This window comes from Anopheles merus, chromosome 2R, assembly GCF_017562075.2.
Source record: "Anopheles merus strain MAF chromosome 2R, AmerM5.1, whole genome shotgun sequence".
Classification (NCBI taxonomy): Eukaryota; Metazoa; Arthropoda; class Insecta; order Diptera; family Culicidae; genus Anopheles; species Anopheles merus.
The window spans coordinates 34,486,621-34,514,144 of NC_054082.1; the positions used below are offsets into that span (position 1 = coordinate 34,486,621).

At 49.4% G+C, this 27,524-nt stretch overlaps 5 protein-coding genes across 21 annotated transcripts in view; 3 read left to right on the forward strand and 2 right to left on the reverse strand.

Moving 5' to 3' along the window:
* LOC121589178 (40S ribosomal protein S12, mitochondrial) overlaps window positions 1-27,524 on the reverse strand; it is a 60,869-nt gene that overhangs the window by 11,573 nt on the left and 21,772 nt on the right. The window contains exons 1-2 of one of the 2 annotated variants that reach the window (XM_041907879.1): window positions 20,852-20,970; window positions 20,731-20,786 (exon numbers count right to left, since the gene is read on the reverse strand). In XM_041907879.1, the coding sequence (XP_041763813.1) occupies window positions 20,731-20,782 (52 nt within the window). In that variant the 5' untranslated portion in view covers window positions 20,783-20,786; window positions 20,852-20,970. Of the gene's footprint in view, window positions 1-20,730; window positions 20,787-20,851; window positions 20,971-27,524 lie in introns of those variants that run through there. The other variant, XM_041907878.1, reaches the window with a different exon arrangement.
* On the forward strand, window positions 529-3,507 carry LOC121589171 (aminopeptidase N-like). The gene is made up of 2 exons (XM_041907854.1): window positions 529-1,902; window positions 1,974-3,507. Exons 1-2 carry the CDS (start codon window positions 555-557, stop codon window positions 3,443-3,445), a joined length of 2,820 nt encoding a protein of 939 aa, XP_041763788.1. The 5' UTR covers window positions 529-554; the 3' UTR covers window positions 3,446-3,507.
* LOC121589169 (aminopeptidase N-like) lies at window positions 4,224-7,637 on the forward strand. Its single transcript, XM_041907852.1, has 2 exons — window positions 4,224-5,368; window positions 5,732-7,637. Exons 1-2 carry the CDS (start codon window positions 4,335-4,337, stop codon window positions 7,566-7,568), a joined length of 2,871 nt encoding a protein of 956 aa, XP_041763786.1. The 5' UTR covers window positions 4,224-4,334; the 3' UTR covers window positions 7,569-7,637.
* On the reverse strand, window positions 9,436-19,864 carry LOC121589177 (E3 ubiquitin-protein ligase NRDP1). Of its 7 annotated transcripts, none has more exons than XM_041907871.1 (5): window positions 19,739-19,864; window positions 12,494-12,993; window positions 10,958-11,545; window positions 10,713-10,878; window positions 9,436-10,620 (listed from the first exon to the last, which is right to left on the reverse strand). In XM_041907871.1, exons 2-5 carry the CDS (start codon window positions 12,581-12,583, stop codon window positions 10,517-10,519), a joined length of 948 nt encoding a protein of 315 aa, XP_041763805.1. In that variant the 5' UTR covers window positions 12,584-12,993; window positions 19,739-19,864; the 3' UTR covers window positions 9,436-10,516. The 7 variants fall into 7 exon arrangements, with proteins under 7 accessions (XP_041763805.1, XP_041763810.1, XP_041763809.1 ...); XM_041907876.1 differs by having other exon boundaries at window positions 12,494-13,043; XM_041907875.1 differs by having other exon boundaries at window positions 12,494-12,989; window positions 19,704-19,864.
* On the forward strand, window positions 21,898-27,365 carry LOC121589176 (protein elav). Of its 10 annotated transcripts, none has more exons than XR_006004272.1 (4): window positions 21,898-22,112; window positions 22,840-24,610; window positions 25,497-25,719; window positions 26,374-27,365. XR_006004272.1 is itself a non-coding variant. In XM_041907868.1 (3 exons), the coding sequence occupies exons 2-3, from the start codon at window positions 23,421-23,423 to the stop codon at window positions 26,384-26,386; spliced, it is 1,203 nt and encodes a 400-aa protein (XP_041763802.1). In that variant the 5' UTR covers window positions 21,898-22,112; window positions 22,840-23,420; the 3' UTR covers window positions 26,387-27,365. The 10 variants fall into 10 exon arrangements, 2 of the variants coding, with proteins under 2 accessions (XP_041763802.1, XP_041763803.1); XR_006004276.1 differs by having other exon boundaries at window positions 23,331-24,610; XR_006004273.1 differs by having other exon boundaries at window positions 21,898-22,065.

Genomic DNA, 27,524 nt, shown 5'->3' on the forward strand with positions numbered 1-27,524 from the left:
TTCCGCTTTCACATACCACAACATACCAACACATACCACAACATACTCCATTGGTTCACAATAAAAGATAACTACGGCACATATGATCTTCTTCTTTTTGACACAACAACCATTGTCGGTCAAGGCCTGCCTGCCAGCACCACAAGTGGGCCTGGCTTGGCTTTCAGTGACTTACTGATTACACCTAGCAGGATAGTTAGTCCTATGTATGGGGGGGCTCGGTCCTTTCGGGGCTTAAACATATGACGAGCATGTTGTTAAGTCGTGCGAGTTGATGAATGTACCACGAGACCGGCCCAACCCATGGAGCATGATAAGCTAATGAAGTTCCTCATAGACTTCTAACCTTATCTCATACTTCCAACGGAACCATCGAACATGTCGGGATGAAATTGAGCTCCGATTGAGACAACGCTATTGTGTAATTCAGTGGCTCTTGTATATTGTCAATCATTCATCCGATTAGCATATCTTGCAAAACATTTGATTGAACGATACGGTATAAAACATGAACAGTTCTTCAACGCACACCTCAGTGTCTCGCTCCTGTTGAGATGGTGTTACATTTGAGAAAGAACATTGTGCTGCTCTTGCTGGTGGTGTCCAGCTCGACGCTTGCCGTCTTTGGACAGCGATCAGCTGCCCATCCGGAATGGAACAATCGTGAATTTGCACCAGCGCCGGATACTTCTAGCCCTCGGGATGAATTGATCGATCAGAGCTACCGTCTACCGACCGATACCGTCCCAACGCACTACACGATCCGTCTCCACACGGATCTGCACACCGGAAGCCGCGCATTCAGTGGTATCGTGGATATTGAATTCGACGTCATTGTGCCGACTGATGCGATCGTTGTGCATAACCGTGATCTGCTGATCGCATCGGCTGCTCTCTACGCCAAGGATCAAGATGGACTGCTGGTTGAGTTTGGATTCCCGCACCACGAGTTTGACCAACGCACCGAGCAGCTTACGTTCCACCCGGGTCAGGTGCTACCGATCGGCAGCTATGTGCTGACCGTTGAGTACAGTGGTTTGCTTCAAACGTCCTCCAATAGTGGCTTCTTCCTGAAGTCGTACGTCAACGATGACGGTGTGCGTCGGTACGTCGGTACCACGCAGTTCGAGTCGACCAACGCCCGCATGGCCTTCCCGTGTTATGACGAGCCACTGCTGAAGGCTGGCTTTACCCTGTGGATCACACACATTGCCGAATATAACGCCGTGTCGAACATGCCTGTCGAAGAGGTTGTACCGTCGGAGGAGCACGAAGGATACGTCACGACCAAGTTTGGACCAACACCCAAGATGTCTTCTTATCTGCTCGCATTTGGTGTTTCCGATTTCGTGTCAATTGAGGATGGCACCCAGCAGGTGTACGCCCGCCCGAATGCAATTGATGAGGCCGAGTTTGGTTTGAAAGCGGGTGTCAAGATATTGGATGCGCTGAACGAATACACTGATGTGAATTATTATGACTATCTGCCCAAGCTGACACAGATGGCTATTCCCGACCGTGGCGGTGGCGCAATGGAAAACTGGGGACTAGTCAAGTACGGTGAAACGGCTCTGCTGTTCAACCCAAATCGAAACACCTACCGTGTGCGTAAATCGGTTGCGGTGGTCATTTCGCACGAGTATTCTCATCTATGGTTTGGTGACCTCGTCGGACCGCATTGGTGGAGCTATGTCTGGCTGAAAGAGGGCTTTGCTGAACTATTCGGATACATTGGATCGGACCTCGCCTATCCATCGGAGCGCTACTGGGATCTGTTCGCGATTGAAAATATACACAATGCCTTCGGACCCGATGCAACTGATTCCACTCGACCGATGACTCAAGATGCTACGACACCGTCCGGAATCGCGGGGCTATTTGATATCATTGCATACGACAAGTGTAAGATTTTTTGCAATGTACTTGGTTCTTATCTTGATCCACTTCATAACCTTATTATTTTTCTATTCCAGCTGGAAGCGTACTGAACATGTTCCGCATGGCACTTGGTGACGATAACTTCCGCGCTGGATTGAAGGTTTATTTGTTGAACCGCCAACTGGACGGTGCTGTTGCTGACGATCTCTACGCTGGTCTGCAGGCCGCCATCGACGATAAGGATGTGCTCCCGGACGGATACACCGTCAAGCAGTTGATGGATAGCTGGACCACGGAGCCCGGCTACCCAGTGCTGACTGTGCGTCGTAACTACAACGACGGATCAGTGATCCTTTCTCAGGAGCGGTTCTACGCTGACAAACGTTCCCCGAACGCCAACGTCTGGTACATTCCGTACTCTTTCGCCAGTGCTTCCAACCCAGACTTTGAGGACCTTTCCGACTTCCAGTGGCTGTCGACCAAGGCCGAACGTATTGAAACCGGCGTCTCTGCCGACGAGTGGATCATTTTCAACAAACAGCAGACGGGATACTATCGCGTCAACTACGACGCACACAACTGGCTGATGATTGCGAACGCATTGCGCGAGGATCCTTCCGCTATCCATCGTTTCAACCGGGCACAGCTGATCAACGACGCATTCAATCTTGCGCGGGCTGGCCGTCACGACTTGGCCCTCACGTTGGACCTGCTGCGATATCTCTCCAACGAGCACGAATACGCCCCGTGGGCTGCGGCCAACGGTGTCCTGAACTACTTCTACAACAAGCTCCGTGGAACGGCCAGCTATCACGACTTCATCGTGTACGTCGATGCTCTCATTGGCCCAGTCTTTGACAGCTTCGGTGACATCGCTACTGTGCCCGAGGACGAAACGCTACTCGACAAGTACCTCAAGCAACTCATCTCGACCTGGGCCTGCCGGGTTGGGTACACCGAGTGTCTTCGCCAAACGGCCGATGCTTTGCATACGGCCGTCGAAACAAACACTCCAGTCCATCCGGACGTGTCGTACGTGGTGTATTGCTATGGTCTCAAGGGTGCTACCGATGACGAGTACCGTTGGTTATTCGATCAGATGATCAACTCCAACAACGAAGCCGAGCGACAGCTGCTGATCGATGCGCTGGGCTGTGCTCAGGACCAATCTCAACTCATCTCGCTGCTTACCGTTGCCATTGGAAGCAATTCCGAGCTGAACAGCTTGCTGAACGGTGAGCGATCCCGCATCGTTTCCTCGATCTACTCGGCCGGTCGGTTTGGTGTGGAGGCGATGATTGAGGCCCTTTCTGATCCCTTGTTGGCTCAGGAGTTTGTTGGTCGCTTCGGACAGGGAACACTCAACAACGTCGTTTCGAATGTGGCCTCGCGTACCAACAACGACGGAGAGCTGGAACAGCTGGAGCAGTTCTTGGCCGCTCTGGGTGATTTGATCAGCCCCGAAACGGCTGCCGCTGCGGTACGTACCGTTAAGACAAACGCCGCTTGGTTCGACACGTACGAAGGAGTCCTCTCTACGACGTACTTTTCTGACTTTACCAACTAACTTGAACAACACTGACTAGGACAGAGTTTGATTTTGTGTAATGCAATAAAAATACAACTTGATTCAAAAATAGTACAATAGTACTTGTAGCGGCTAAAATCATGAGCTTTTTCAAGCCTAGATTTTTCCGAGGATGGAATCAATGGTTCGTTTGCCAAACATCTATTGATTGTCCTTCGATAGACACGGTAGCACAGAACAAACATTACACATGACAAGTGTTTCTGCTGCTCTTATCAGGAGCATTATACAACGATACAAAATTATGCGAACAATTCATTCATAATAGCACAGCAATCGATTAAAAGTCGCTTACTTATGAAACAAACAATACAAGCGCCACGACGGCCACCAGTGGGTCGAAGACGGTTTTCGTAATCACTTCTTATCTCGCTACTCAATAAAAGTAGCATCATTCGATAACAAGCGGCTTAAGACAATTGCTTTTCGTTTGTAACTGCCACAAGCATAGCCCAACACATTGTACCAAGCTACTGAAGCTTGTGCAATTAAAATTAAATAGCTATGCATTACATTTACCTTCAAACGGTAGGATGATAAATGGAAATTGTTTGCGTGACGTTTGCATGGACAACACGGGCAGCGTTCTGTTTATATGCCTATCTCTATCCGGAGATCGTCCATCATCCTGTATCTCTCTCGCGCGCTATCTTATCTTTACGATGCACCCGGTACAAGCAATACAATAGTCATACATCGATAGTACAACTGCGACGCGCTATCTACAACCCCAAAACAAGCATATATACTAGGCTACGATCGACCTCCGATTGTTCAGTTAGTGTTAATCCCGCCAAAGGGATTGATCGAATTGAAAAGTTTGCTTTAGTAGTGTCTAGCCCACCACCGGCCACGGCAAGGCAGCAGGATGGTGGCCCGAACCGTACTGATCACCGTGCTTTGCCTATTGGCCAGCCCTACCACATTCGCCACACGGCCTGCCTGGAAGTGGCTCAGTGAACCTTCCGATTTTACGCTTTCCTTCGAGCCAGAGCCGAGTGACCTGTCGGGTTCGCTACCGGTTCCCAGCCGTCGTCAGGCGGTCGATGAATCCTACCGTCTTCCAAACAATACCTCACCCATCCACTATCATCTCGCGCTTCGGACGGCAATCCACGAAAACAGTCGCCAGTTCAGTGGCACGGTTAAGATTTTGTTCGAAGTGCTCGAACCAACGACAGTGGTGACGCTACACAACCGCCGCCTTACGGTACAGCGAGCGTTTCTGCACGAAGAAGCGGCCGGTGGTGGGGCCGGTGCGCAGATCGAACAGGTGGCCCACAGTACCGCTCCCGACACGGAACATCTAACGCTTACCGTGTCGCAGCTGCTGCCGGCTGGATCGCGCTACTACCTTCGCGTCGAGTTTGAGGGTGCGCTACAGAACAACAACAATATGGGATTCTTCGCCTCGTCCTATCTGGACAACAACGGAAACAGGCGCTATCTGGCCTCGAGCAAGTTCGAGCCAACGCACGCCCGTTCCGCCTTTCCGTGCTACGACGAGCCGCTCCTGAAGGCAACGTTCGAGCTGGAGCTAACGCACTACAAAGAGTATAACGCGGTTGCCAACATGCCAAGGGCCGGTGCGCCCACACCCGATCCGGACAACGCGGACTACGTGACGAGCCGGTTCGAGGTTACGCCGCTAATGTCCACCTATCTGCTGGCGTTCGCCGTGAGCGACTTTACGATCCGTACCGCCGACCGGCAGACGGTTTACGCGCGCCCCAACGTGTTTGAGGAGACGGCCTATCCGCTCGAGGCGGGCAACCGGATACTGGACGCGCTGAGCGATTATATGGACATTTCGTACTACGACTATATGCCGAAGATGACGCAAATTGCCATCCCCGATCGTGGCACCGGTGCGATGGAAAACTGGGGTCTGGTCGCGTATGGGTAAGTGTTGTCCTGGGAAAAAGTAAATAGTGATAGTCATTTTACGATATGCTGTAAACAGGGTATGTGTGCTACTGATATACCTTCACATTCATGGGCAATGTTGCTTTTCCGCGTGGTTGATTCTCCAACTGGCAACTCATTGCGATTTGAAGGTGCGCCAGCAGGATACCGAACTGATATGTCCGCATGCTCTATATGTGCCAGGGGGGGGGGGGAGTTGGGGGACCAATGCTCCAGCGGCGCGTGCAATTGGTGCTTATCTGGTCGTTAACAATCGCATTATTGTTGTACAATCAGCCCATCATCCACTACAAGTGCTTCTCAATCGTTCGTTTCTCTGCTTCCATTTTGCCTTTCCAGTGAGCCCGTCCTGCTGTTCAACCCGGCCATAAACACGTATCGCAACAGGAAAAGCGTTACGACCATCATCGCCCACGAGTACGCGCACCAGTGGTTCGGCAATCTGGTCAGCCCGCACTGGTGGGAGTACATCTGGCTGAACGAAGGGTTCGCCACGCTGTACGAGTACTATGCCGCCCAGCTAGCGTACCCGGAGGGCGAGTACTGGGAGCTGTTCACGGTCGAGGTCATCCACAGCGCGTTCGGTGCGGATGCGAGCGAAACCGTCCGCCCGATGAACTGGAACGCGGCCACGCCGAGCGAAATTGCCGCCCTGTTCGATACGGTCGCGTACGACAAGTCGGGCAGCGTGCTGAACATGTTCCGTGCGGTGCTGGGCGACCCGGTCTGGCGCTACGGCCTGAAGACGTACATGTCCGCCCGCCAGCTCGATGGTGCGACGGCGGACCATCTGTACGGCGGTTTGCAGGAGGCGCTGGTTTCGCTGGCACCCACGCTGCTGCCGGCCACCGTCACCGTGCGCCAGCTGATGGACTCGTGGACGTCCGAGCCGGGCTTCCCGGTGTTGACAGTGTACCGCACGTACGGCGAGCAGCAGGAAGCGATCCTCTCCCAGGAGCGGTTCCTCTCGAGCAAGCGGCTCCCGAGCGGGCACGTGTACTACGTGCCGTACGATTTTACCGGCGGTCATGCGCCCGATTTCGAACCGACCCCGGCAGGGTACCGTTGGCTGGCCGCGAAGGCGGACAAGATCGCCACCGGCGTACCGAACGATCAGTGGATCATCTTCAACCGCCAGCAGAACGGTTACTATCGCGTTAACTACGATGCCCACAATTGGGAGCTGCTGATCGAAGCGCTACACAACGATCCGGCCCAGATCCACCACCGTAACCGGGCGCAGCTCGTGAACGATGCCTACAATTTGGCCCGCGCGGAGTGGCTTGATTTTGCCGTGCCGCTCCGGCTGATGAGCTATCTGCGCAGGGAAACGCAATACGCACCGTGGACAGCGGCGGGCAGTGCGCTTACCTATCTGTACAACAAGCTGCGCGGTACGGCACACTACCCCCACTTCCAGGTGTACGCCAATCATCTCCTGCTCGACATCTATCCTACGCTGGCGATCGATAGTGTTGCTGCGCAAGAGACGCTGCTGCAGCTCTATCTCAAGCAGTTCATCACCACCTGGGCCTGTCGCGTCGGGCACGGTGATTGTCTGGCGAAAACGAAGCAAGCGCTCGCCGCGGCCTACCAGGCCAGGACGCCGGTGCATCCCGACATTGCGACCGCCGTGTACTGTAACGGGCTGGTCGACGCCTCCGACGAAATCTTCGTCTGGGTGTACGAGCAGTTTAAGAGCTCGCGCAACCAAGCGCACCGCACCGTGCTGATCGATGCGCTGGCATGCTCGCGCCAGCCCGCCCAGCTCGAATCCTTCCTCACGACGGCACTCGGCAGTGGGGCCGAATTTGACGCGCTGCTCGCCACGGAGCGCACGCGTATCGTATCCGCCGTGTACGGTGCAAGCCGCGAAGGTGTCGATGCGGTGCTCGACTTCCTCATGGTACCGTCGCGGGTGACGGAGTTTGTGCAGCGGTTGGGCCAGTCGGCACTGAACAGTGCGGTGTCCAACATTGCCTCCCGGACGAACAATCAGCCGGAGCTGGACCGTTTGAATGCGCTGCTGGTCAGCCTGGGTTCGCAGATCCCTGAATCGGTCGCCACCAGTGCCCGCAGTACGGTGCAGAACAATTTCAACTGGTTCAACACTCTGGAGGGTTTGGTAGTGGTAGAGTTCTTGGAGCAGATGGCCACCACCCCCCAGGAGCAGTGAAGCACGGATTTTATTTAAAAACATGAACACTTTTTCCTAAGCAATAAAAAAGCCTCTTGCCAAAACCCATTTGTGCCTTTTTCTTTATCGCATATATATTCTCACCACACTTGTATTCACCACAAACGCACTAGCGCCATCTGTCATGCAATAGCGTAAGCTCATTCGTAATGTTTGCATCCTTTTGAGCGTTTGGATTCGTGGCTGAATTCCATCGATTACAAAGCTATCATTGGGGCCCTTCACAATTCTAGTCAGCTTTTTGTATGGAGATTGACAGTCGGAGGCGGAAATCATATAAACACTCCACACAAAACCACAAATAAAACTTGCCTGCAATTTCAGGCTATAGCCTAAAAGCTAGAATTAGATTGGAGTACCTGCTCGAAAAATTGCAAAACAAGTTGGTGTTTTCATTTATCCCAAAGTGGATTAAAGAGATCTGGTGATGGAATATAGAATCAAAGTGCATGTAGTCCGGTCTCGTAGTACAGTCGTCAACTCGTACAACATGCCCGTCATGGGTTCAAGCCCCAAATGGACCGTGCCGCCATACGTAGGACTGACTATCCTACTATGGGGGGATCAATAAGTCACTGAAAGCCAAACCCACAAGTGGTGCAGGCAGGCCTTGACCGGCAACGGTTGTTGAGCCAAAAGAAGAAGAAGAAGAAGAAGAAGTGCATGTAGTCCAGGTGGTCTCATAGCATGTTTTTTATAACCCAATTTGAGCATCTCTTTTTGACAGAACGGGTAAAAATCTCAAACAGGCTTTCTGGAGGCTTGGCGTATACACAAACACTCTTAAAATCTTTATCAAGAAGCAGAAGCGATAAAAATCAGCCATCTAAATTCATACACCTTGGGATAAGCTCACCTGTATATTATACCCCCTTAGATAGCTGCTCGAAAACTGCTATACAATGGAAACAGTTGACAGGCTTAATTTTCAGCTTACGAACTTAAAACGGAAAGGGCCCCACTATTGTTCATTTATTTCGATTTAAAAATAAACTCTAACCGCTGTTGGGGTCAGTAGCAATAAATAGGTTAAAAAAATGTTTAAATTCATCCAAAGGTAGCAAATGTAGTCCTTATTCCGAAGCAATTGTCGTAATTCCATGGTACAGAATAGTATCCCTGATCGGAACAGATGATTCTTTCTAGGTAAATTAGCAGAATCAGAAATTGACAGAATTATTTACATCGTTAATACACAATAAGTCAAAGTACCAAATAAAACCTTTTCTTTGCAGTTTTCATCCCCACTTTTCGGTGGGGGAGTGCATTTATTTGCTTGTGTTTTTCGACATTCTATTCTCAACATAAATCACGTTTTCATTTGACCACTTTTGTGCACTTACACAATACACACACACACGCACGACAAGCGGGCTTGCCTCGTTCACACATTTCATATGCACTCAAAATATCATTCACACATACTCACACATACATCTACACACACACACACTCACAGAATTATTATTCCTGCCTCATTCCACCTAATTTCTGGTCTAATTATCGTCTAGTGTTTAATAAAGAGTGTGAATAAAGTACTTGCCAAACAGGCAACGGAAAAGTTGCTCCGCTATTCGTCGGTGTTACGAGCATTAGGCAAACTCGGTAACGGTTTGCCGGATAGCGAAAAACGGAAGAACACACTCTCGCCGCGGATGACTAATGATTCGCCTGGTTTGCTCTTTTCCATTCCTCTGCGTAACTTATCACACAAACGCTAAAGAAAGGCCGCCCTTTGTTCTATCGATTGAAGTTTAAACTAAATCTAATCCAAAATAACAACGCGCACAAAGCATTATATGATCAGGTTTGTTTTTAGAGGCGGGTTTCAAGGGCTTAGGAGCGGTTTGTTTAGTACTCTGTGTAAGGCAAGCAAGCGCGATAGTTGTATGAGTAGTGGATTTTCCTGCGACGGAATTGTTTTAGAAGCAATGGGAGAGAGGGGGGCGGTCTTCAAGATATGAAAATTATATGCAAATTTTCATCTATCGATGTATTCAATTTCAGTTTCTTTATGGCTAGGTAAGAATAACTAAAACAAATCCTATTTAATTCTGTCGCGGCGTTTGAGAATTCCATATACAACGTTTTTAATTCCCATACGCTCTTAAACCTATACTCTGCGCGTCTTCCACTCCTTCTGATTCGTCTCGTGCCCAGATACAGGTTGTGAATTGTAGCATTTTTAGCGTAAATACTTTTGGCTTATGTTATATCTCTCCCATACACACTCCCACACTCGAGACGCACGTATAGAGCAAACTGTAATTAAATCACAAACGGTGTCGAGTGTTGCGCTTGTTATCGAAGCATCCAGATGGCTTATCAAATGTTGGACGTTTTCAAAGCAAACATCTTTTCTCTCTCTCTCTCTCTCTCTCTCTCTCTCTCTCTCTCTCTCTCTCTCTCTCTCTCTCTCCCTCTCTTTCTCTTTTGCTTTGGATTCCTTTCGCTCCTTAAACCAAAATTGTAAGTACTTCCCGATAGCCCGTGTGAGCGCCGAATTTCCCTACCGAAGGACCGAAGACAATCAGTGAACGTTGCGTGGCGGGAAGTCTGCGCGATTATGAGAAGGTGGACAAGCGCAAACGCCACCAAGAATGGACTGAGTCGCCTGGTAGTAACGCAGCTAGCAGGATGGGAACGGATTTCGCTGACCAAAACCCATTCCGAGATCAAACATTCGTATTAGTCGTTACAAAGCAACGGTACAAAGTATAACGTACATCATACACACACACAACAGAAAACAAAACACATACACACAAACGGGCGATGGATACGCAGCTGGCGGGCGGGGAGAAATGCTATCCATTTGCCAGTAGTTCTCACAAAACACATCTGCTCCCTAGCGGTGCCAGTGTATCGGGGGCATCTTGCAGACGCCCTCAATAGCTGGTGGTGCTAGTCGACTCCCCGCCCGCTAACTATTCGATACCATGAGCAAATATCATCACCAGTCCCGGCTCCACCATCACGTCCTCGTTCATGTGCGTGTTGTCGCACTGCAGGACCAGCACCGCCTGTTTGCCTAAAATGAAAAAAATGAATGCAACCAACGCACCCGTCAGTAACGCTGCCTTTGCGGTGGACACGACTGTCGATTCTCCAATAGACATTTACCCGGCACTCTCCGGCAGATGTAGTTTTCGTATATCCGTCGATTGTTTTGGCGTGTTTCGAGCGAGCTGAGACCGCGGGGCCACCGACGTTCGTGGCAGTTTTCCATCAGATCGTCCAGTATGTGCGGTGGGCAGCCGGACTCCGAAAGCGCCCGCTTAATCATGAGCTGCAGATGAAAAAACAAAACCAAACCGTTTAGAGCAAGAAGCAAATCTCGTATCGTACACGCGGCACTGCCCATTTACCTGCAGTGCATCGTCCGGGGTAGAGATCATGCCGCCCCAGCGCGTCACGCGGGCCCTTGCCAGCCCGTTGCACCATCGCATCACCTCGTCCCGCTCCATCTGATCCGCAATGGCACGCATGGCAGGGTTTGAGACGCGCATCGCTCGCATAAAGTCCTTCACCAGGTTCAGCTCCCGCTTCAGCTCGTTTATCACCAGATTTTGATCGTTGATTTCGTTCTTCAGCTCGCCCATCTTCTGCTGCTGGCTGTGCACGAGCGACCGCAGCTCCCGGAAGCAGTTGTGGTCCTTGTACTCGTCCTTCGGTATGACGAACCCGCAGCCCTTCTCGCACGGCAGCGGTCGCTTCGGATTGTGCTCGCACTCCTCGATGTGGGCCGCCAGCGTGTCCAGCTTGAGCACCAGCGTGCAGCCGTACATCGCGTTCTCGCACGTGATGTTTAGCCGGGAGAGCAAATTCCGCAGTATTCTTGGCACGGCGCGCAGGTTGTTGTTGGTGATGGGGTTGCGATCGACCGGGCAGGTCGGCTGCCGCGACAGCCATTCAGTGATGCAGCCGCGACAAAATGCATGCTCGCAGGCAACGGCCTGAAAGGGGAAAGAGAAACACATAATTAGTGTACAAGGACATTATTTTGAATTCAAAAATACCGGTGTGACCGCAGCGGACTGTTTAGGAATCGTAGCGCCGGGTAAATGCTCTCACAAAGATTTTCGCACAACAACTGTTTTATAATTCTTGTTGGAAAAATGACGGAACGACATTGTTTGACTATTAGATTAAGGGCTTATCGCTAACGATAAAAAACCAGTACGTTATGCTAGCCATAAAAAAACAACAGTAGTGGTAGGCTTCTGATGTACAGCTGTGCAGTTAATCACCACAAAATGCTATTGCTTCTTTCTTATCTCAATCAACAAGAAACTCTTATCAGCCCTACATAAAACGATAAATAAAATCTGACTTTAATTGTGACTGTTGCTCTAGTGTGATGCCATACACGTAAAGCGTACGGAAAAAGAATCAATTCAAAAGTAAATATTAAAGAGACGGAAAAACATAACAAACTAACTTACTTTCAATACCCTTTTGCTAGGCGGCGTATGCTTCTATTTTATGCCAAATTTCCCAACAAACGCGAAGCTAAAGGCAGCAGTGTTGGGTTTTACCCTAAAAAGCATCCGGCCTATGGGTATGGGTATGCCCGATGTTGATGATCAAACAATCGTGTAAGGCGGGCTTTGACCACAACACCACAGCAACCACCACACGCTAGGAAATTACCGAAAATTGCATTCACTTTCTCTTCCGCAAGCAACAACGAACCACCGCCGGTTTTGCGATCGAAGATGATGAATGCAATAGAAACACACACACAGCAGAGTAAAACTAAAAAAAAACCACAGCACATAATAATACATTGTGGCAGTGGGAACAACCATCACCATAGGAGAGCATTTCCTTGTAGTCGCTGATCCCCAATTCCGCACACACACACACGCGCGCGATAACGCGATCAGTTCGGGAACACTCACCTGCAGCGGTTCCTCCAGCACGCCGGAGCATATGGGACAGATCAGTTCTTCGTCGACATCACCCTGAAAGCGGGCCAGATCGTAACCCATCACGCTGGCTGCACACGATTGGTCGTCACTCACACACTCACACACACACGCGCGCAGAGACGAACCGGAAAGATGCGTTTGCTGTATGTGGCCACAGCCGTCAGAGGCTGACGTCTCTGGCCACACAAACGGAGCCCGCCCTCGTGCTTAAGCGGTTCCCCGGGTGGGGGAGGGCAAGTGGAAGAGGCCGGAAGCGAATCACTCTTGTTTGCAAATCACCTTCACTTGCTGCTGTTGTAATTGAGCACTGGGCACTTCACTCGTAACACCATAGCAGGACCGGTGTGGGGGGGGGGGGGGGTGGGGGGGAGAGCGGAAGACACGATCGTTGCAGCACTTCACTACGATCACACACACAGAGACAGATGATCACACAGACCGCACACCAATCCGAAGAAGGCTCACACTATCTGCACAACCGGAAGCAAGAGAAGCAAGGGTACAATAGGGGAAAAGGGCACTACCATAACCGAAGAGAAGCAAACGGTCATCAATTGCAACAAAACCACTTTGGACACATGATACGATTCATTTCTGTTCCTGGTGCACCAAGCTCAAGGGTCTGTTTTGCTTCGAATCTCTAAAAAGTGGTTGCAATTGATGATGTTTATTCACAGTTTTTTTTAATTTGTTTTTTTCTGTATCCCCGACCAGACCAGCATCAAACGAACGCACTGCATTGAATAGCAGCTCATCTCATCGATTGGAGATGAAAATTAACTGCCACCCCCATCCCCCATTGTTTCGCCAATTGCAAGACACGCTGCACTTCCGTTAGAAAGAAAGCAGGGGCAGCACTCGCGCAACCCGACCATGCCCGACCGACCGGACGCACGCACACTGATCGGCCAATGATCATCGGCAACAACAGCAGTGGGTTGTGATGATTTCGCGTTGTGCCAGCGGTTCCTCACCTTTACTCGCGACGGAAGAAGAGCACCCGTCCGAGAACAAGATCTCCCGCCGGGGCACCCTCTCTCTTTCTCTTTCTTTCTCTCTGTCTCTCTCTCTCTCTCTCTTTTCTTCTCCCGTAGCTCCAGTTTGATGTCGATCAAAGCTCCTCCCGGGAGGCTTGGTAAGATCTCTCTCGCTACGCCATGATGATGTGAAGCAGGACCTGAAGGTGGTCGTCGGTGCGGCGGTGGTTGTGGCTCCCGAAAGGGGGTTTTGCTGCTGCTGCCGCTCATGCTCGCAGTGTGTGTGTGTGTGTGTCTGTTGGGCTGTTCCGCTTCACTCCATTTTCGCACGTTCGCACCGCTGTGCACTGCCAGCTGGATTGGGCTGGGGAAGGGGGGAGTGGGCCTTCTTGCGGTCTTCCAGAGTTCATTTGCAATGCGTCCACCACCATCATCACCACCGCTTTCCTTTCCCTCTGGTCGGAAGGAGGTCGGATGAGGACGGGACGGGACCTTCGCGTGCAGCAAAACTCCGCCGAGAGAGCGGCGCGAGCAGCGTTGGTTGATTTATATGCTTTTCCTCTTTTATTCTGTCTTCCTTTTCGGCAGGTTTATACGGGCAAGAAGTAGCAGCAGCAGCAGCAGCAACTGTAAGAGATGGACAGACAGCGAGGGGAAATCTGCTGCCCCGGGAGCGTGATCCCGCTAGTGGCGATTGCACCCGATGGCGATGTTGCCCGACCGGATCAGATCCTCTCTCTCGCTCTCGCCATCTTCCTCATTCTCTGGCCGCATCTCTTCCTTGTTTCATCATACTCAAATCGATCCAAGCACACACACACACACACACGCATCCAGTGTGCTGCCAGCGACCAGAAGGGGGTCGGGGAGTTCCTCTCTTTCGACTTCATTTTTTGCCCGTTGGCAAATTTCTGCCCGGATGCCCCTTCGCGCGGCATCACCAGCTACTCACGTGTGCTCCTCCCTCCACCACTTCCACCTCACCCGAGGTTGATGCTTGCTGGGTACAACAGCATATTCGCCTCCTCCTTCGGTACGCAGAATAGGCGCGGGGAGTGGCGCGGCAACGGAGGAACGCAGGTTGGTTGATCAGCTCTTGCTCAGTGTTTCTTTGCCGTTTTTACCGGTTCGATTTCACGGCGTTTCAGAGTGCGATTCAGAGCACACACGCTCGCTTGCCACCTTTTCTTCACCGCCGCACCAGGCCGGCCGGCGCTACTTGCCAAACCCTTCCAGCAACTGTCGATATGATGAACTAGTGGGTCGCTCGGCATACGTACACATATGCCGTACGAGAGGTCGCACACGGTTTCCCGCTCGAGTCGGCGGCCGCAGCTCCGCCAGAGAAGAGTAAAAAGCATCGAAATGCATTAATGAGCAGCGCGGTCTCTTCTTTTCCCTTTCCATGACTGCTTCCCACATCCCTCGATCACTGTAGGAGTGTGTACGTGTGTATGTGTGTGTGTTTATGCATGCATCAATGTGTGCGTTTATGTGTCGTTCCCCATCGTCCCCAAAGTGGGGCGACAAGACGAAAAAAAAACCAGAGGGACGGCTCACTGCCCTGGCCCGTGTAGAGCAAAATGGGCTTTTTGTGTTGTTGTGTGCACGCGTTCGGGACGACTTCCAGTGCCAATCTTCCACAACCCGAGGAAAGGATCCCACACACACACACACACAGACGATGGCGGGGAGAGGCCAAGAAGAGCCAAGATCAAGTTTCCTATTCCTAGTGAGGCGGGGGAAGAGGGGGAAAGCGGCTAAAGAGAAAATGACTAAAGAGACGGCGAGATGCACAGGTGGAAGGAGAGAGGCATTTACGTCTTACGAATCGGTCAGATGGGAGTTTGCACAAATTTGCACACATTCGCACCCTGCCATCTTTCTCGCCCGACCCACGAGTTCGTTCAGGCGGGGTGAAGGGGAGCAGCCCCGCTCTATGAGGGGTAAAAGTTCTCGATTCAAACCAATTCACACAGGCCAGCAGCACACAGTGTATTCGGCGTTGTCGGCCGTTTCGATTGCATCCTTTTTTTGCCAGCACCACCACCACTACTACTACTACACCAAAACGCCGAGCTGGTTCGACACTTGTCACAGAGCGTGTCGCGCACTGTGTCCCGTCGCCGTCGACCAAAACGAACGTTGTTTTTTTTTATTGTTTCGTTCCAAAAGCGAAACGGTTACGAGTCCGGCGGCGACAGCGGATGCACATTCACTCACGTTCGTTCCCTTCGCCGCAGCAGACGGACCGACCCCGGCGGGAGCTGGAGGAGATAGGGTTGCGCCGTTCGGGCAGGGTTGGTTGGAAGGAAGGGGGTTGAAATTTAGCAACGGCACATTTACACGCGGTTTTGAGGGTTAAGGGGTTAACGAGACCCCACGCCGATGTTTCGGCATCGGCATTTTCTACTGTTTCAACGTTCCCACCGCCAGTTTCTTATCATTTTGGAAACGACTTTTTTTGTTGTTGTTGTCTCCACTGTTCTTCGCTTGTGCCCCGCTCCAGTGCACAACACATACGACGCGGGGAAAATGAGGGGGGAGGGGGTTGAACAAATTATAATTTAAAAAACAGTCCTTCCTGTTCTGATCTTTTACTACACCATCGTGCGCCAAAATGTCGTCGCATAAACGAAGCTTCGGCTGTCGACAGATGTGACCTGGTTTTTTATGCAACTTGCAGCAAACAGCAAAACGTACTACCCATGGCCATTAAACCCACCTAGAAAATATGCAAGGCGTATGGTCTCTGTGCCTCTAGCAAGCCGCGTTTATCAAGTCAACAAGTGGACAGCTCTTGTTTTGAGCGAGGGTTAGGATTTTCGTAGGGGAAAAAGAATTAAAAAAAATTATCAAGCGAATGAGGCGAAAAAAGCCCTTTTAACTGCCGACAATTGCTAGTGCAATGTATGCTTATTGAGCGAGAAAAGCTAATTGAAGCTAATATCCATCGGTGCAGCTGGTTTACTGCCATGCATCAATGGACAAAACATGTACACTGCTCGCACAACACAACAATGGTGCAAAAAAAAAGAAAAAGAAAAGTATCCTGAGATCTTGTCTATACCTCTAAATAAAAGCCATTTTCAAACTCTCAAGCGCCATTGCAAGTTACTTCCAAAATAAAAATTCTTCAATTATTAAAACAAAATAACGATATCAACGAGCAAGCGAATGGTGGAGTATAATATAAACTTTACCATGCTTGTTAAGTGGTTTCATTTGTTTTATATGTTCCACTGCCTTTCAAACCACACACACTTGCGTACATAATTCGCGCTCCATTGATCACGAAAGCAAGCAACCACAATTTAGTACAAAAGAAGGCAGTAAAAGAAACTAAAGGAGAGAGAGAGAGATAGCTAGAGAGAGATGAAAAAAAACTGGTAACATTCAGCTAACAGCCCGGCGTTCGCGATCTCAATCTGCAACCCGCAACAGTGACCACATCTATCTGTGCACCCGTGGCCTCCTCCTTTTCTCTCTCTTCTCTCTCTCTCTCTCTCTCTCTCTCTCTCTCTCTCTATCTTTCTCTCTCACTCCTTGGGCCATCACCATTTCCTTCGCACACGACCGTCCCACACAAATGTGCGCGCGCGCGTGTGTGGTGTTGGTAATAACTTCTTCAAAGTATACTCCACTAAAAGGGAGTGGACAGGGGGCCCCGCGACAAAACAAACCCCCAACAAACGAAAGAAAGCAACAACAACAAAAAACCTACCCCAAAAGCACGATCATCGTACTGGCTCGATTGCGAACAATTTGTGACGAGCAAACGCTCCCTCTACCTTTGCCTTTTCACACGCAACGCAGCATATCCACCCCAAGGGATGCTCAAAAGCACACAAAACGCAACCGTTCGCTCGCTGATCGTACAAGAGAGAGAAAGAAAGAGATAAAAAGAGAGAGAGTGGATCAAAGAGGACATTATTCCCTCTGCAATTCCTTCTGGTAGCGCGCAGCGGGCCGACGAACCTTTGCGTGTGCACCAGGGCAGGTTGCAGGCACGACGATCGAAACGATCAAACCGAATCAAACCATCAAAAGACGAACGTGCTTTGGCAAATAATAACCTTTCTCCATTTGATTGCACCCTTTCGGTACCGTTTCGGTTTAGTTCTGTTCTACGTTCCTAGGCCGAATTTCTCGCACGTCTCGCACAACAATGACAAAAGGGGATGTCGAAATGAACCAATCACTAAAAGTGTGATTTACATTATCAGCTAATGGCTGAGGTAGTTAAATGATCGAAAGTGGATGTAGCATCATGCCAACAGGATCACTCCATCACGTCACTTAGGTGATCTCTATTTCAAGATGCAAATACAAAAAACGCAAGATGCCAAAAAATGGCACAAGAAAAAGGAAACGCAACCGAACCATCAGCATCGCTATGCACCGCCCGCCAACCCGCTTGGGCACTTTCTCTCTTCCTTCCTACTGCTGCTACTCCTCCTGTGACTTCTCTGCGCAGAGGTCTTTCCGATATTCGATTCCCCCCGGGGGGGTGCGTGTGTGCGTTGGCCTCATTTCGCATTACATGCTGGTTTTGCAGTTCCTACCGATGAAGGACGGTTAAAGGGGGAGGTGGGAGATCAGCAGCGCGTCGTGATACCCTTTTGCAATTTGCAACATTTTGCCGGGCGACAGTTTGCGCAGCATCAGCGGTCGGAATAATGTATTCTGTTGCTTCGTCCATTGGCGTTCGCTGCCGGCGAGCCTAACGGGATCGGACATTGTGCAGCGAAAAGGAGGCGGAGGAGCTGTTATTTTGGATGACGGACTGCTTGCATCCTTTTAATTGTAACTGGCGCATATGTTTCTGTCCTTAAAAGGATTTGCGCTCTCGTGGGGGGAGGGCTTCTGTTTTCCTTTTCCTTCTTCGCTGTATACGACGATACGTGCCAGGGTATAGGATCGACGCTTGTTTCCCATCGAATATTGATCCCTAAAAAGCAATCATAATTAATACGGCCGAGAGGAGCACCGCGGTGAACGATACTAAATGATACTGAAGGGCCGGCAAGTACATATTGCGACAATTGTTGCAGGTTCAGTGTGGCCGTCAGGTTTCCTTTTTTCACCATTGGCATCGGTGGTGTGTTCGGTGGTTTGCACACTTGCACACCTGTTTGAATGCACAGTTTAGCTACAGCGCTCCCCTACCGTTGCACGCATACCCTCGGCGTCGACGATGTTTCGAACTTTCGGCACGTTTTCGTGCTTCTTTGCTTCGTGTATCGCAATTATCGGGTATTCCTTCTTTCGGGTTGTGGTGTGATGCGTTCAAATTCACGACGGGAAGACTGACTATGGCGTTGATCCACCTTAGACTATGCAGAGGCCACCTTCGTGCCGTACGACTGGGTGTGCTGTGTCATTGATATTTGATGCGTTTTCCCACCCCATCTCGTATGCTTGTGGGGGTAAGATAAGGTGCCGGTTCGATGAAGATTATGGTGACTCGCGTTGCCTTGGTGCCTGAAACCATCCTACCTTCACGCACGCACACGCGGGAGAGAGAGACACAAACACAGAGAGAGACAGAGAGTTAGACAGAAATGCACACCCGGATGGTGTTTAGAGGGAAAACAAAGCAACGTCGGTGACATTCACGAATGGGATCTGGTTGTGTGTATTCCCAATAAAAAGGGATTGTCAGCCCTAGACACATACACACACAAACACACGTACATGACCCGAGACACACTTTACGCAAGACGGCACGATACGGAGTTGCTTCATAAGCACATCTTCACAGGGTTGTACGGTGCCTTCAAGGAACATTCACAATAGAAAACAAACACATTTGTGGCTGCTTATTCGGAACTGTTCAAGTGGCAAGACACGCCGCACGGATTTACACTGCCCGCACACAACGCATACACTCTTCCTCCTTCTCGTGCTGTTGGTGTGTATAGCGGTGTGGTTGCAGAAACCGCAGGCACGCCACCCATCACCACAGTCGCATTTTTCAACCAGCACCATGGGCTATGCTTTTCCCAGAAACGGAAAACCTTGTGTGCAAACCTTGAACATCATCTAGGGCGCACACACTGCACAGCAACAACAACTCTTCTGCACACACACACGCGCCCCCGCTAGGGCTTAGGTGAGGATGCGTTGATGCAATTGCACGGTCACACAGTAGAGCAGAACCACGCTACATTCAAGTGCAGCCAAAGCACCATTTTACGTACACCACGCACACGGGAGATTCACACTCGTTACGTACAGTCGACCGTTTTGCGATAAACTTCCTTCTCCATGTATCTCACCACACAGCAGAAGGACGGCAAAAATATGAGCCTCTTCTTGTTTTGTGCTTTCGGGCAGACACTTTCTTTCCGTACTTCAAAACGGTTTCGATCGCGCCCAGGTGACAGCTGGTTCCACCATTTGACAACGAGCTATTAACAAGACGTTAATAAGGTCTATTTTGGAAACCGTTTGAACGTGTATGGTTGTTTTCGAAAGGTAAAATGAACAACTTTGCAGTAGTTGAACCAAAACAGATCAGAGTACTTCAATTTACCTTCCAATACATACAATATTTGAACGAAAATGTTTCCTTATTGCATTCGCTGTTTTGGGCTTGCCGTTTGTAGCGCCTGGGTATTTTACTGTTTTGTTGTTTTTTTTTACTTCACTGACATTCAGGAAACTGTCAGTTGCAGCGCGCACATTTCACGAACGCGTGGATGACATGTTTGCTTTCGGAAAAGAACTACAATCGTTTGCTACGGGCTTAGCTTTTGTTTTAAATGCGGATTATGCTTAATAGTTAAGCAAAATTAAATACATGAAGAAATACACCGACTTACTTAATGATCTTGCAACGCTAACAACTTCACTTCATATTGCGAAAGCAGCAAATAATCACTGCGGAAGATGGTATACCGTATCAACGTATCAATTTCCACTAGTATGAGAAGATGCTGTATCAGTAACGATGTATCGATTGAGATTCATGATCTACGAGGTCGATACCTTGTAACCTTTTCCACAATAATGATTACACCGGAATCAATTGTTTCACAAGGAAAAAGCATTGACATAATAATCACTCGCGTTCGCTATCATCAATAAAATCATCATGTCTGACATATTCGCAGCATCCGGCATCGAATACACACATGCGGAATGTAGATATAATAGCAAAGTGCCGGTAGGTCCATTGTTACACAATCTTCGATGCGCCACCAATGCTTATTCGCTATCACTTACCTTCGCCGGCGATAGACTTTGTCAGATTGAATGTTTGCCGCAGAAAATTCATTGTTCTGAAAGGATAACCAAACAAACCATTAGAATACCGTCCCACTCATGCTCCGGTAGGTCACAGTACCGTCCTAGATTAATGGTTTCAGTCAGCGAGGCGGATAAATTTCACCTGTTTTTCTCACATGCACCTACCGCAAACACACTCTTTTGTTTTGATAAATATGGCCAAGAAATCAACTCGCCAACCGGGGTAATAGACGCAGACAGCTCGATGTTCGAAATCGACAAAAAATAATTTCGAATCAAAAAGCCCGAAATGAGGAAGCGCTCTAGAAATGGAATTTGATTTCTACAGACCGGGGATAATTTTTGCTTTTTTGATGACCATGACCGTTTTCAAGCGATAATACTACAATATCGTCAACCGTACTACGTGGTTGTCGATGCGAATTGACAACTCAATTAACTTCATCAAAATGTTTTCCCGTTTTGCACAAAGCTATTGAAAAATTGTCATAAATCATAATCATGAACCATCATCATCATAAAAGTCTATAGAGACACAAAATTGTTTTATCGGAAGCTTAGTTTAACAAAATTTAAGAATACGTTGGTTTGATGTAGTAATACTTTCATACTTGCGATGCAGAAGATAATTATAAAATTAAGATGAAACTAATTGAAATCAATTGTACTCATAAATCAAATTATCATCAAAGAGTGAACGTAGATAAGAAAACATAAAAAATCATTAATGAATGGTAGAATGTTTCGCATTTTTTTTTGGGATTAGAATGATTAAAAAGCACAAAAGGATATTTGCACCTAGCGCTGAGATATGCTCTCACGCATGATCAATCGAACCAAGAACCGAATCCTTGTTTGAAGCGATAGGAGTAAATAGTGTATTACAAAAAAGGTTCAATTGCTACCTCTTTTGCGCAGACGATAGGATATCTTCGTCCTGACACGAACCTTTTACGAAGGGGATTGCGTTGTAGAGCTCGCGACACTCGCAGGATCCGCGGACGCCCTGCATGTCCCGCTCGTACGTGCGCAAGGATATGTGGCGGATAAAAGAGAAAACCCTATATGCGCACCGACGTACCGACGAGAAACTGCCAAGTGGAATCACGAACCCTCGAACTCGAAGGTGCAGCGCAACCCGGCAGGCCAGCTTCTGCTCAATTGTATTTCGGCAGTCCTCCGTGTGCGTGGTGTGCGTCGCTCGCTCGCTCTTGGCTCTTTTTTTCTATCGGTCAACCACTACCACCATCCCCATACTACGCCGCATCACACATCCGTGCGCGCATCCGTATTGATTGCGCAAATAGCGAGGTTTGTAAAACCGTGAGCAGCAAGAGTGAAAGAGAACGGAGTACAAGGTAAAGTGTACTCCCGCAATACACACGCCACACATACATACACGTAAATACACACACACACACACATACACACAGTGAGCGATTGTGTACGAATAGTTTGTAGCGTGTGTGCATAGCGCGGCAGTTTGCAGCAGCAGCATAGAATTGGTCATCTCGTTTGTGTAGGTTTAACGAAGGCATAATTCACCCGTACACCGCACGCGTGTGCAGCAACGGGGCTTTAAAGCGTTTGCGTTTGTTGGAGCAAAGTGACGTTTGTGATCTAATCGTGATCAGAAAAACGAATAATTTCTCGCTACAAAGTATCGCTTGACTTAGAGCATCAAAGCGCATAGGGGCAAATAGGCAGCACCAAGCAGTACCAACACACCATCAGCAGCAAAGTACGTGTAAGAGTGTGCGTTACGTGTGTGTGTGTGTATCGTGTGTGAAGTAATAGCTGATCGTAGTGTTGGTGCGCTTGGGAATAGTGCGTGCAGTTGACGCGTGTGTCGCGCGAGTATAGAAGAGCGAGAAGCACAGCGAATGTGTGTGAGCTCTCGCTCGTCGGAAGGAAGTGAATGTTCTAATCCCATTTGGCAAAGCGAATAGGCAAGATAGCAGAAGTGTGGCACAGAGCGAACGAGAGAGGCAGATAGCAAGCATCCGTTGCCGCGTTTGTGTGTTGGTTTTTCCTCCTCTCTGGCAGCAGCCATTTTTTTTACCACCCTACTACTCTACCCTACAGGGCAGCCAGAAGCAGCAGCAGCAGCAGCAGCAGCAGCAGACATCGAAACACGCTCGAAGGGGGGTGAGAAAAGTTGTGTTCTGTCAGCTTGAGCATTCTTCACTGCCATCACACACATTTGTTCCGTGCGTTCGGCGCTGGCAGTACCCCGTGTCCCGTGTGTTTGTGTCCCGGTCATCGGTCGGTGTCTGTCCGTCCTGCGTGTGTACAAAGTGCAAAAACCGCCCCAAAAACAGTGAAATAGTGTGTCACCGAACTGAAGCGGTGCGAATTAGTGGTGAAGTGTTTTCTCTTTTCCCGTGAGGGCCATCACCAAAGAACACGCGCGTGTCGTCTTCTAAACACCGTCGTCGTGTCGCTCTCTCTTTCACACATACACATACAGACACGACGTATCGTACAAACGCACAGCTCGGCTAGGCCAACAAACCTTCTAAGGAGGTGTGTAACGGGTTTTTTTAACGCTAATCTCGCTCTCTCTGGTCTGTTAGCCCACACCCAACACTCACACCCCCCTGGTTAGCTCCCGTGCGCTTGGCCGCGGGACCACTTGAAACAGCCTCAAAATTACGACCGTAAACATGACGAACAAGGTGCTGGCGGCGGTTCAGGACCTCCAGAAGCAGCAGCAGCAACAGCAGCAGCAACAACAGCAGCAGCAGCAGCAGCAACAGCAGCAACAGCAGCAGCAGCAGCAGAATGGCGCAAACGGTGGCGGTGGTGGTGGTGGTGGTGAAGCAGGCCAAACGGTGGCCGGCGGTGCGGCGGGCGGCGGTGGCCAAAGCTCGGACAACAACTCGCGCACCAACCTGATCGTGAACTATCTGCCACAGACAATGACGGAGGAAGAGATCCGGTCGCTGTTCTCGAGCGTCGGCGAGGTGGAAAGCGTGAAGCTGGTGCGCGACAAGAACGTCATCTACCCGGGGCAACCGAAGGGGCAGAGCCTCGGGTACGGCTTCGTCAACTACCACCGGCCGCAGGATGCCGAGCAGGCGGTGAACGTGCTGAACGGGCTGCGGTTACAGAACAAGGTGCTGAAGGTGTCGTTCGCCCGGCCCAGCTCGGAGGGCATCAAGGGTGCGAACCTGTACATCTCCGGCCTGCCGAAGACGATCACGCAGGAGGAGCTGGAGACGATCTTCCGGCCGTACGGCGAGATCATCACATCGCGCGTCCTCATCCAGGACGGCAACGACAAGCCGAAGGGCGTCGGCTTTATTCGGTTCGACCAGCGCAAGGAGGCGGAGCGGGCGATCCAGGCGCTGAACGGTACCACGCCGAAGGGGCTGACCGATCCGATCACGGTCAAGTTCTCGAACACGCCGGGCCAGAATGCGGCGGCCAAAGTGGTGCAGCCGGCCCTGCCCGCCTTCCTGAACCCGCAGCTGACTCGCCGGCTCGGCGCGATTCACCATCCGATCAACAAGGGGCTGGCCCGGTTTTCGCCCATGGGCGGGGAGGTGCTGGACATGATGCTGCCCGCCGCACCCGCCAACGGCTTGAACGTGGCCCCGTCCGGTGGCTGGAGCATATTCATCTACAATCTCGCACCGGAGACGGAGGAAAACACGCTGTGGCAGCTGTTCGGCCCGTTCGGTGCGGTGCAGAACGTGAAGGTCATCAAGGATGCGGCCACGAACCAGTGCAAGGGGTACGGGTTCGTGACGATGACCAACTACGAGGAGGCGATGCTGGCCATCCGGTCCCTCAACGGCTACACGCTCGGTCAGCGCGTCCTGCAAGTCAGCTTCAAGACCAACAAGTCAAAGTAAATTGATTCTCCTTTTTCTCTCTCTCTATTCGTTACATTTCAACAAACAAGCGAAAAATACTCCATTCTCCTTCCCCATGCACCTTTCCCGCTACGCCTCTTTGGTCCGAAAGGGCAATTTAATCCGTACGACACCCACAATTGTGCACTGAATAATTCAGCTGCTTGTTGCCGTCTGACGAAAGGCCGTGGTACGCCGAGCCTTTTTACCCACCTGCTCGCTCTTTCTAGCTCAAGTCTATGCCGCTCCACCGCTCCACTTATTTCCCGCTTTTGCTAACTCCTATTTGCACTTGCTCCTGAGCTGAACAGCAAAAAAAACTAGAACCTTTTATAGTGTCGCTTGCTTGGATCCATCCATAACTGTCAGATTGACATGATATTAAACTGGCCGTTCGGTGGCAGCAATGTTCGCCCAATTGCTCCTTTTTATTGGGAGAAAGCAAAAAAAAAAAGTTCAAAAGAGAGCATTACATTCGGTTCAATCTTATCGGGGCGATCGACACCAGGCGCTTCTGCTACTTACTGCTGGGCGTTTGATTCTGTCATCAATATTTCCCTGCATCTTTTACTACTCCACAGCTCCGCTTTACTGTCCCCGCTGCTTCTAGTCCTCTTCCACCCAATCGGACACAACCTCACACATACACAAAAACGCTTCTCGCTCGGCGTCCCATTCAATTTCATCTAATTTAGTGCAATTTCGCCCACCCTCCCTCGGGTGGCACAGCAGCACACCGTGCTCTTTGGCTCGCTCCGAGCGAGTGCTCTTGCTATTACCCCCGAGCCCCACCCCGCTGCTGCCCCATCGAGTGTGAATCCGTGTCATGTAAATATAATAAATCCAACGTTCCTTCCTTGCTTGCTCCACGATCAATTTCAGCGGCGGCCATATGGGTGAAAACTAAAACGGGGGACACAGCCGTTGAAGAAACGAACACCCAGAAGCCATATACTCTCTCACATCCCTCTTACCCTACAACAACAACAACTACTACTACTACGCACAGACACGGTACAGTACAAGAAGGTGTACAGGCAAAGGATGCTGCAGGGTGACCACAAAATGATGGAGAAGAATGCAGCGCAAAGGAAGGAGCTAAAGCGTGAGTTGTGCGAAACGCGGACGAGCGATGCCTCTATGTCTGAACACATTGGCACAAATGAGCGGTGACGGTTATACATTTCCTGCATAACGAGGGTTGTGGTATATTTCCCACTACTTCTTTTCCGTATATCCTCGCCGGAGATTTGTTGGCTGAAAATGCTGGGCCCTGTAGAACACTTTCTCTTCAGGCTCCTCCTAAACCCGACAGTCAATAGCGTAAAAGAAAGTACACAACAGCGTGTTGTTCGCTGTTGTCCTTTCAACTTACCAACTGATTTTTGCTATTAGTATCTGTTGTCTAACACATTTTTAGCCCAAATATCACTAATCTGTCTAAATCCAAGTAGAATTTATAGTTCCCAGTCTTCTCGATTCTTCTACATTTGTAACCCCTAACAATGTAATGCTCTCTTTTGTCTCTATATCGCGCTCTCCTTGTAGTTCGGGCAGAGTGTAATAGTACGTAACTGTTGAATGCAAATGACATTAACAGCACTTAATAACAGAGCGTGCTTATCAAACGTCCATTGAAGGAGTTCGCCAGTATTTTTCTAATCAAATTCACTTATCAACAACAATGCCATTTTCTTCTAACCCCACGCTAAATGATAAATTTTCTTTCTCTCTTCAATCCCCTCCCTTCCCCATTTAGTATGCAACATTAAAGGATGGCAAACTGTTGGGCGCAAAAAACAGGCAAAAAATCACTGAAACTGTAATAAAACAAACAATCTAAAACCACACACTATTAGCCGAACAGTAGAGAGCGATTGGTGAGTGCGCGGGTGACGAAGGTCTGGAGTGAAAACCCGTGAACCGCAGGTGTCCCAAGCAGCACCAGCACCAGCAGCAGCAGCAGCAGCAGGTAAACCCCATTAAACTAGCATTTCGTCGATATGTTCGAAGCTGTACGCTCGAAGAAGAGAAGGGAAAAATAGCAAACACTGATCAATCCCGCCACGCGTTTAAAAGCTTCAAACAGTACAGTCCTCACCCTCTAATCACAATGCAAAATGCAAGTCAGAGCACCGTTGCAAGTGTTTTGAATTGGCGGTTAAGAATCGGACCTACTTTCAACAGGATGGCAATTAACATCGGTGCATCTGTACAAGGAAAGCAACACCTACACACAAGTGCTGCAGCGAGAGAAAGAGAGAGAGAGAGAGAGGGTAGTGTGCAGGTAAACTTAAATCTAGTCAAAAGTCCAGCAATGGAAAGAAGCAACACGAATGCGTCAGGTGACCTAATATTGGAGACAATTTAGAAGGAATAATTATCCCCCGGCAGAAAGAGAGAGGGAGAGAGAGAGCAAGTGGCATGCAGAGATGAAACATGCAAGATATGTTTTTTGCCTATATTTTATAAACTCTAGGTTTTTTTTTTATATATAAAAATATTATTAGTATACTGTACACAGGAAAACATGTGCATTTTTCTAAACGTTTGCTACCAAAAAAAAAAAAAACAGATGGGTAAATGGTAATGATAAACGAAAAACATACACACCAGCCGACCACTCGAGGACAGCAGCATATACTACAAGGAGGTAGTACATCACAAATGAGCCGATTTATATTGATATCGTTGCAATAGTGGTGAAGGAATAATTTGAAGAAAAAAAAAACAATCCTTCACCGGCACATGCAATATATACATATATTATTACCTTTCGTTTATTTAGGAAAATGCTTTGAAAAACAAAGTGTGGATACACTGTTTGTTCGGCAGTGCAACCCCGTGAACTCGATTGTCGAAATAGTCTATTCAGTTTAGAGCTATGGCCCTGGTGGACGATAAAAGTAT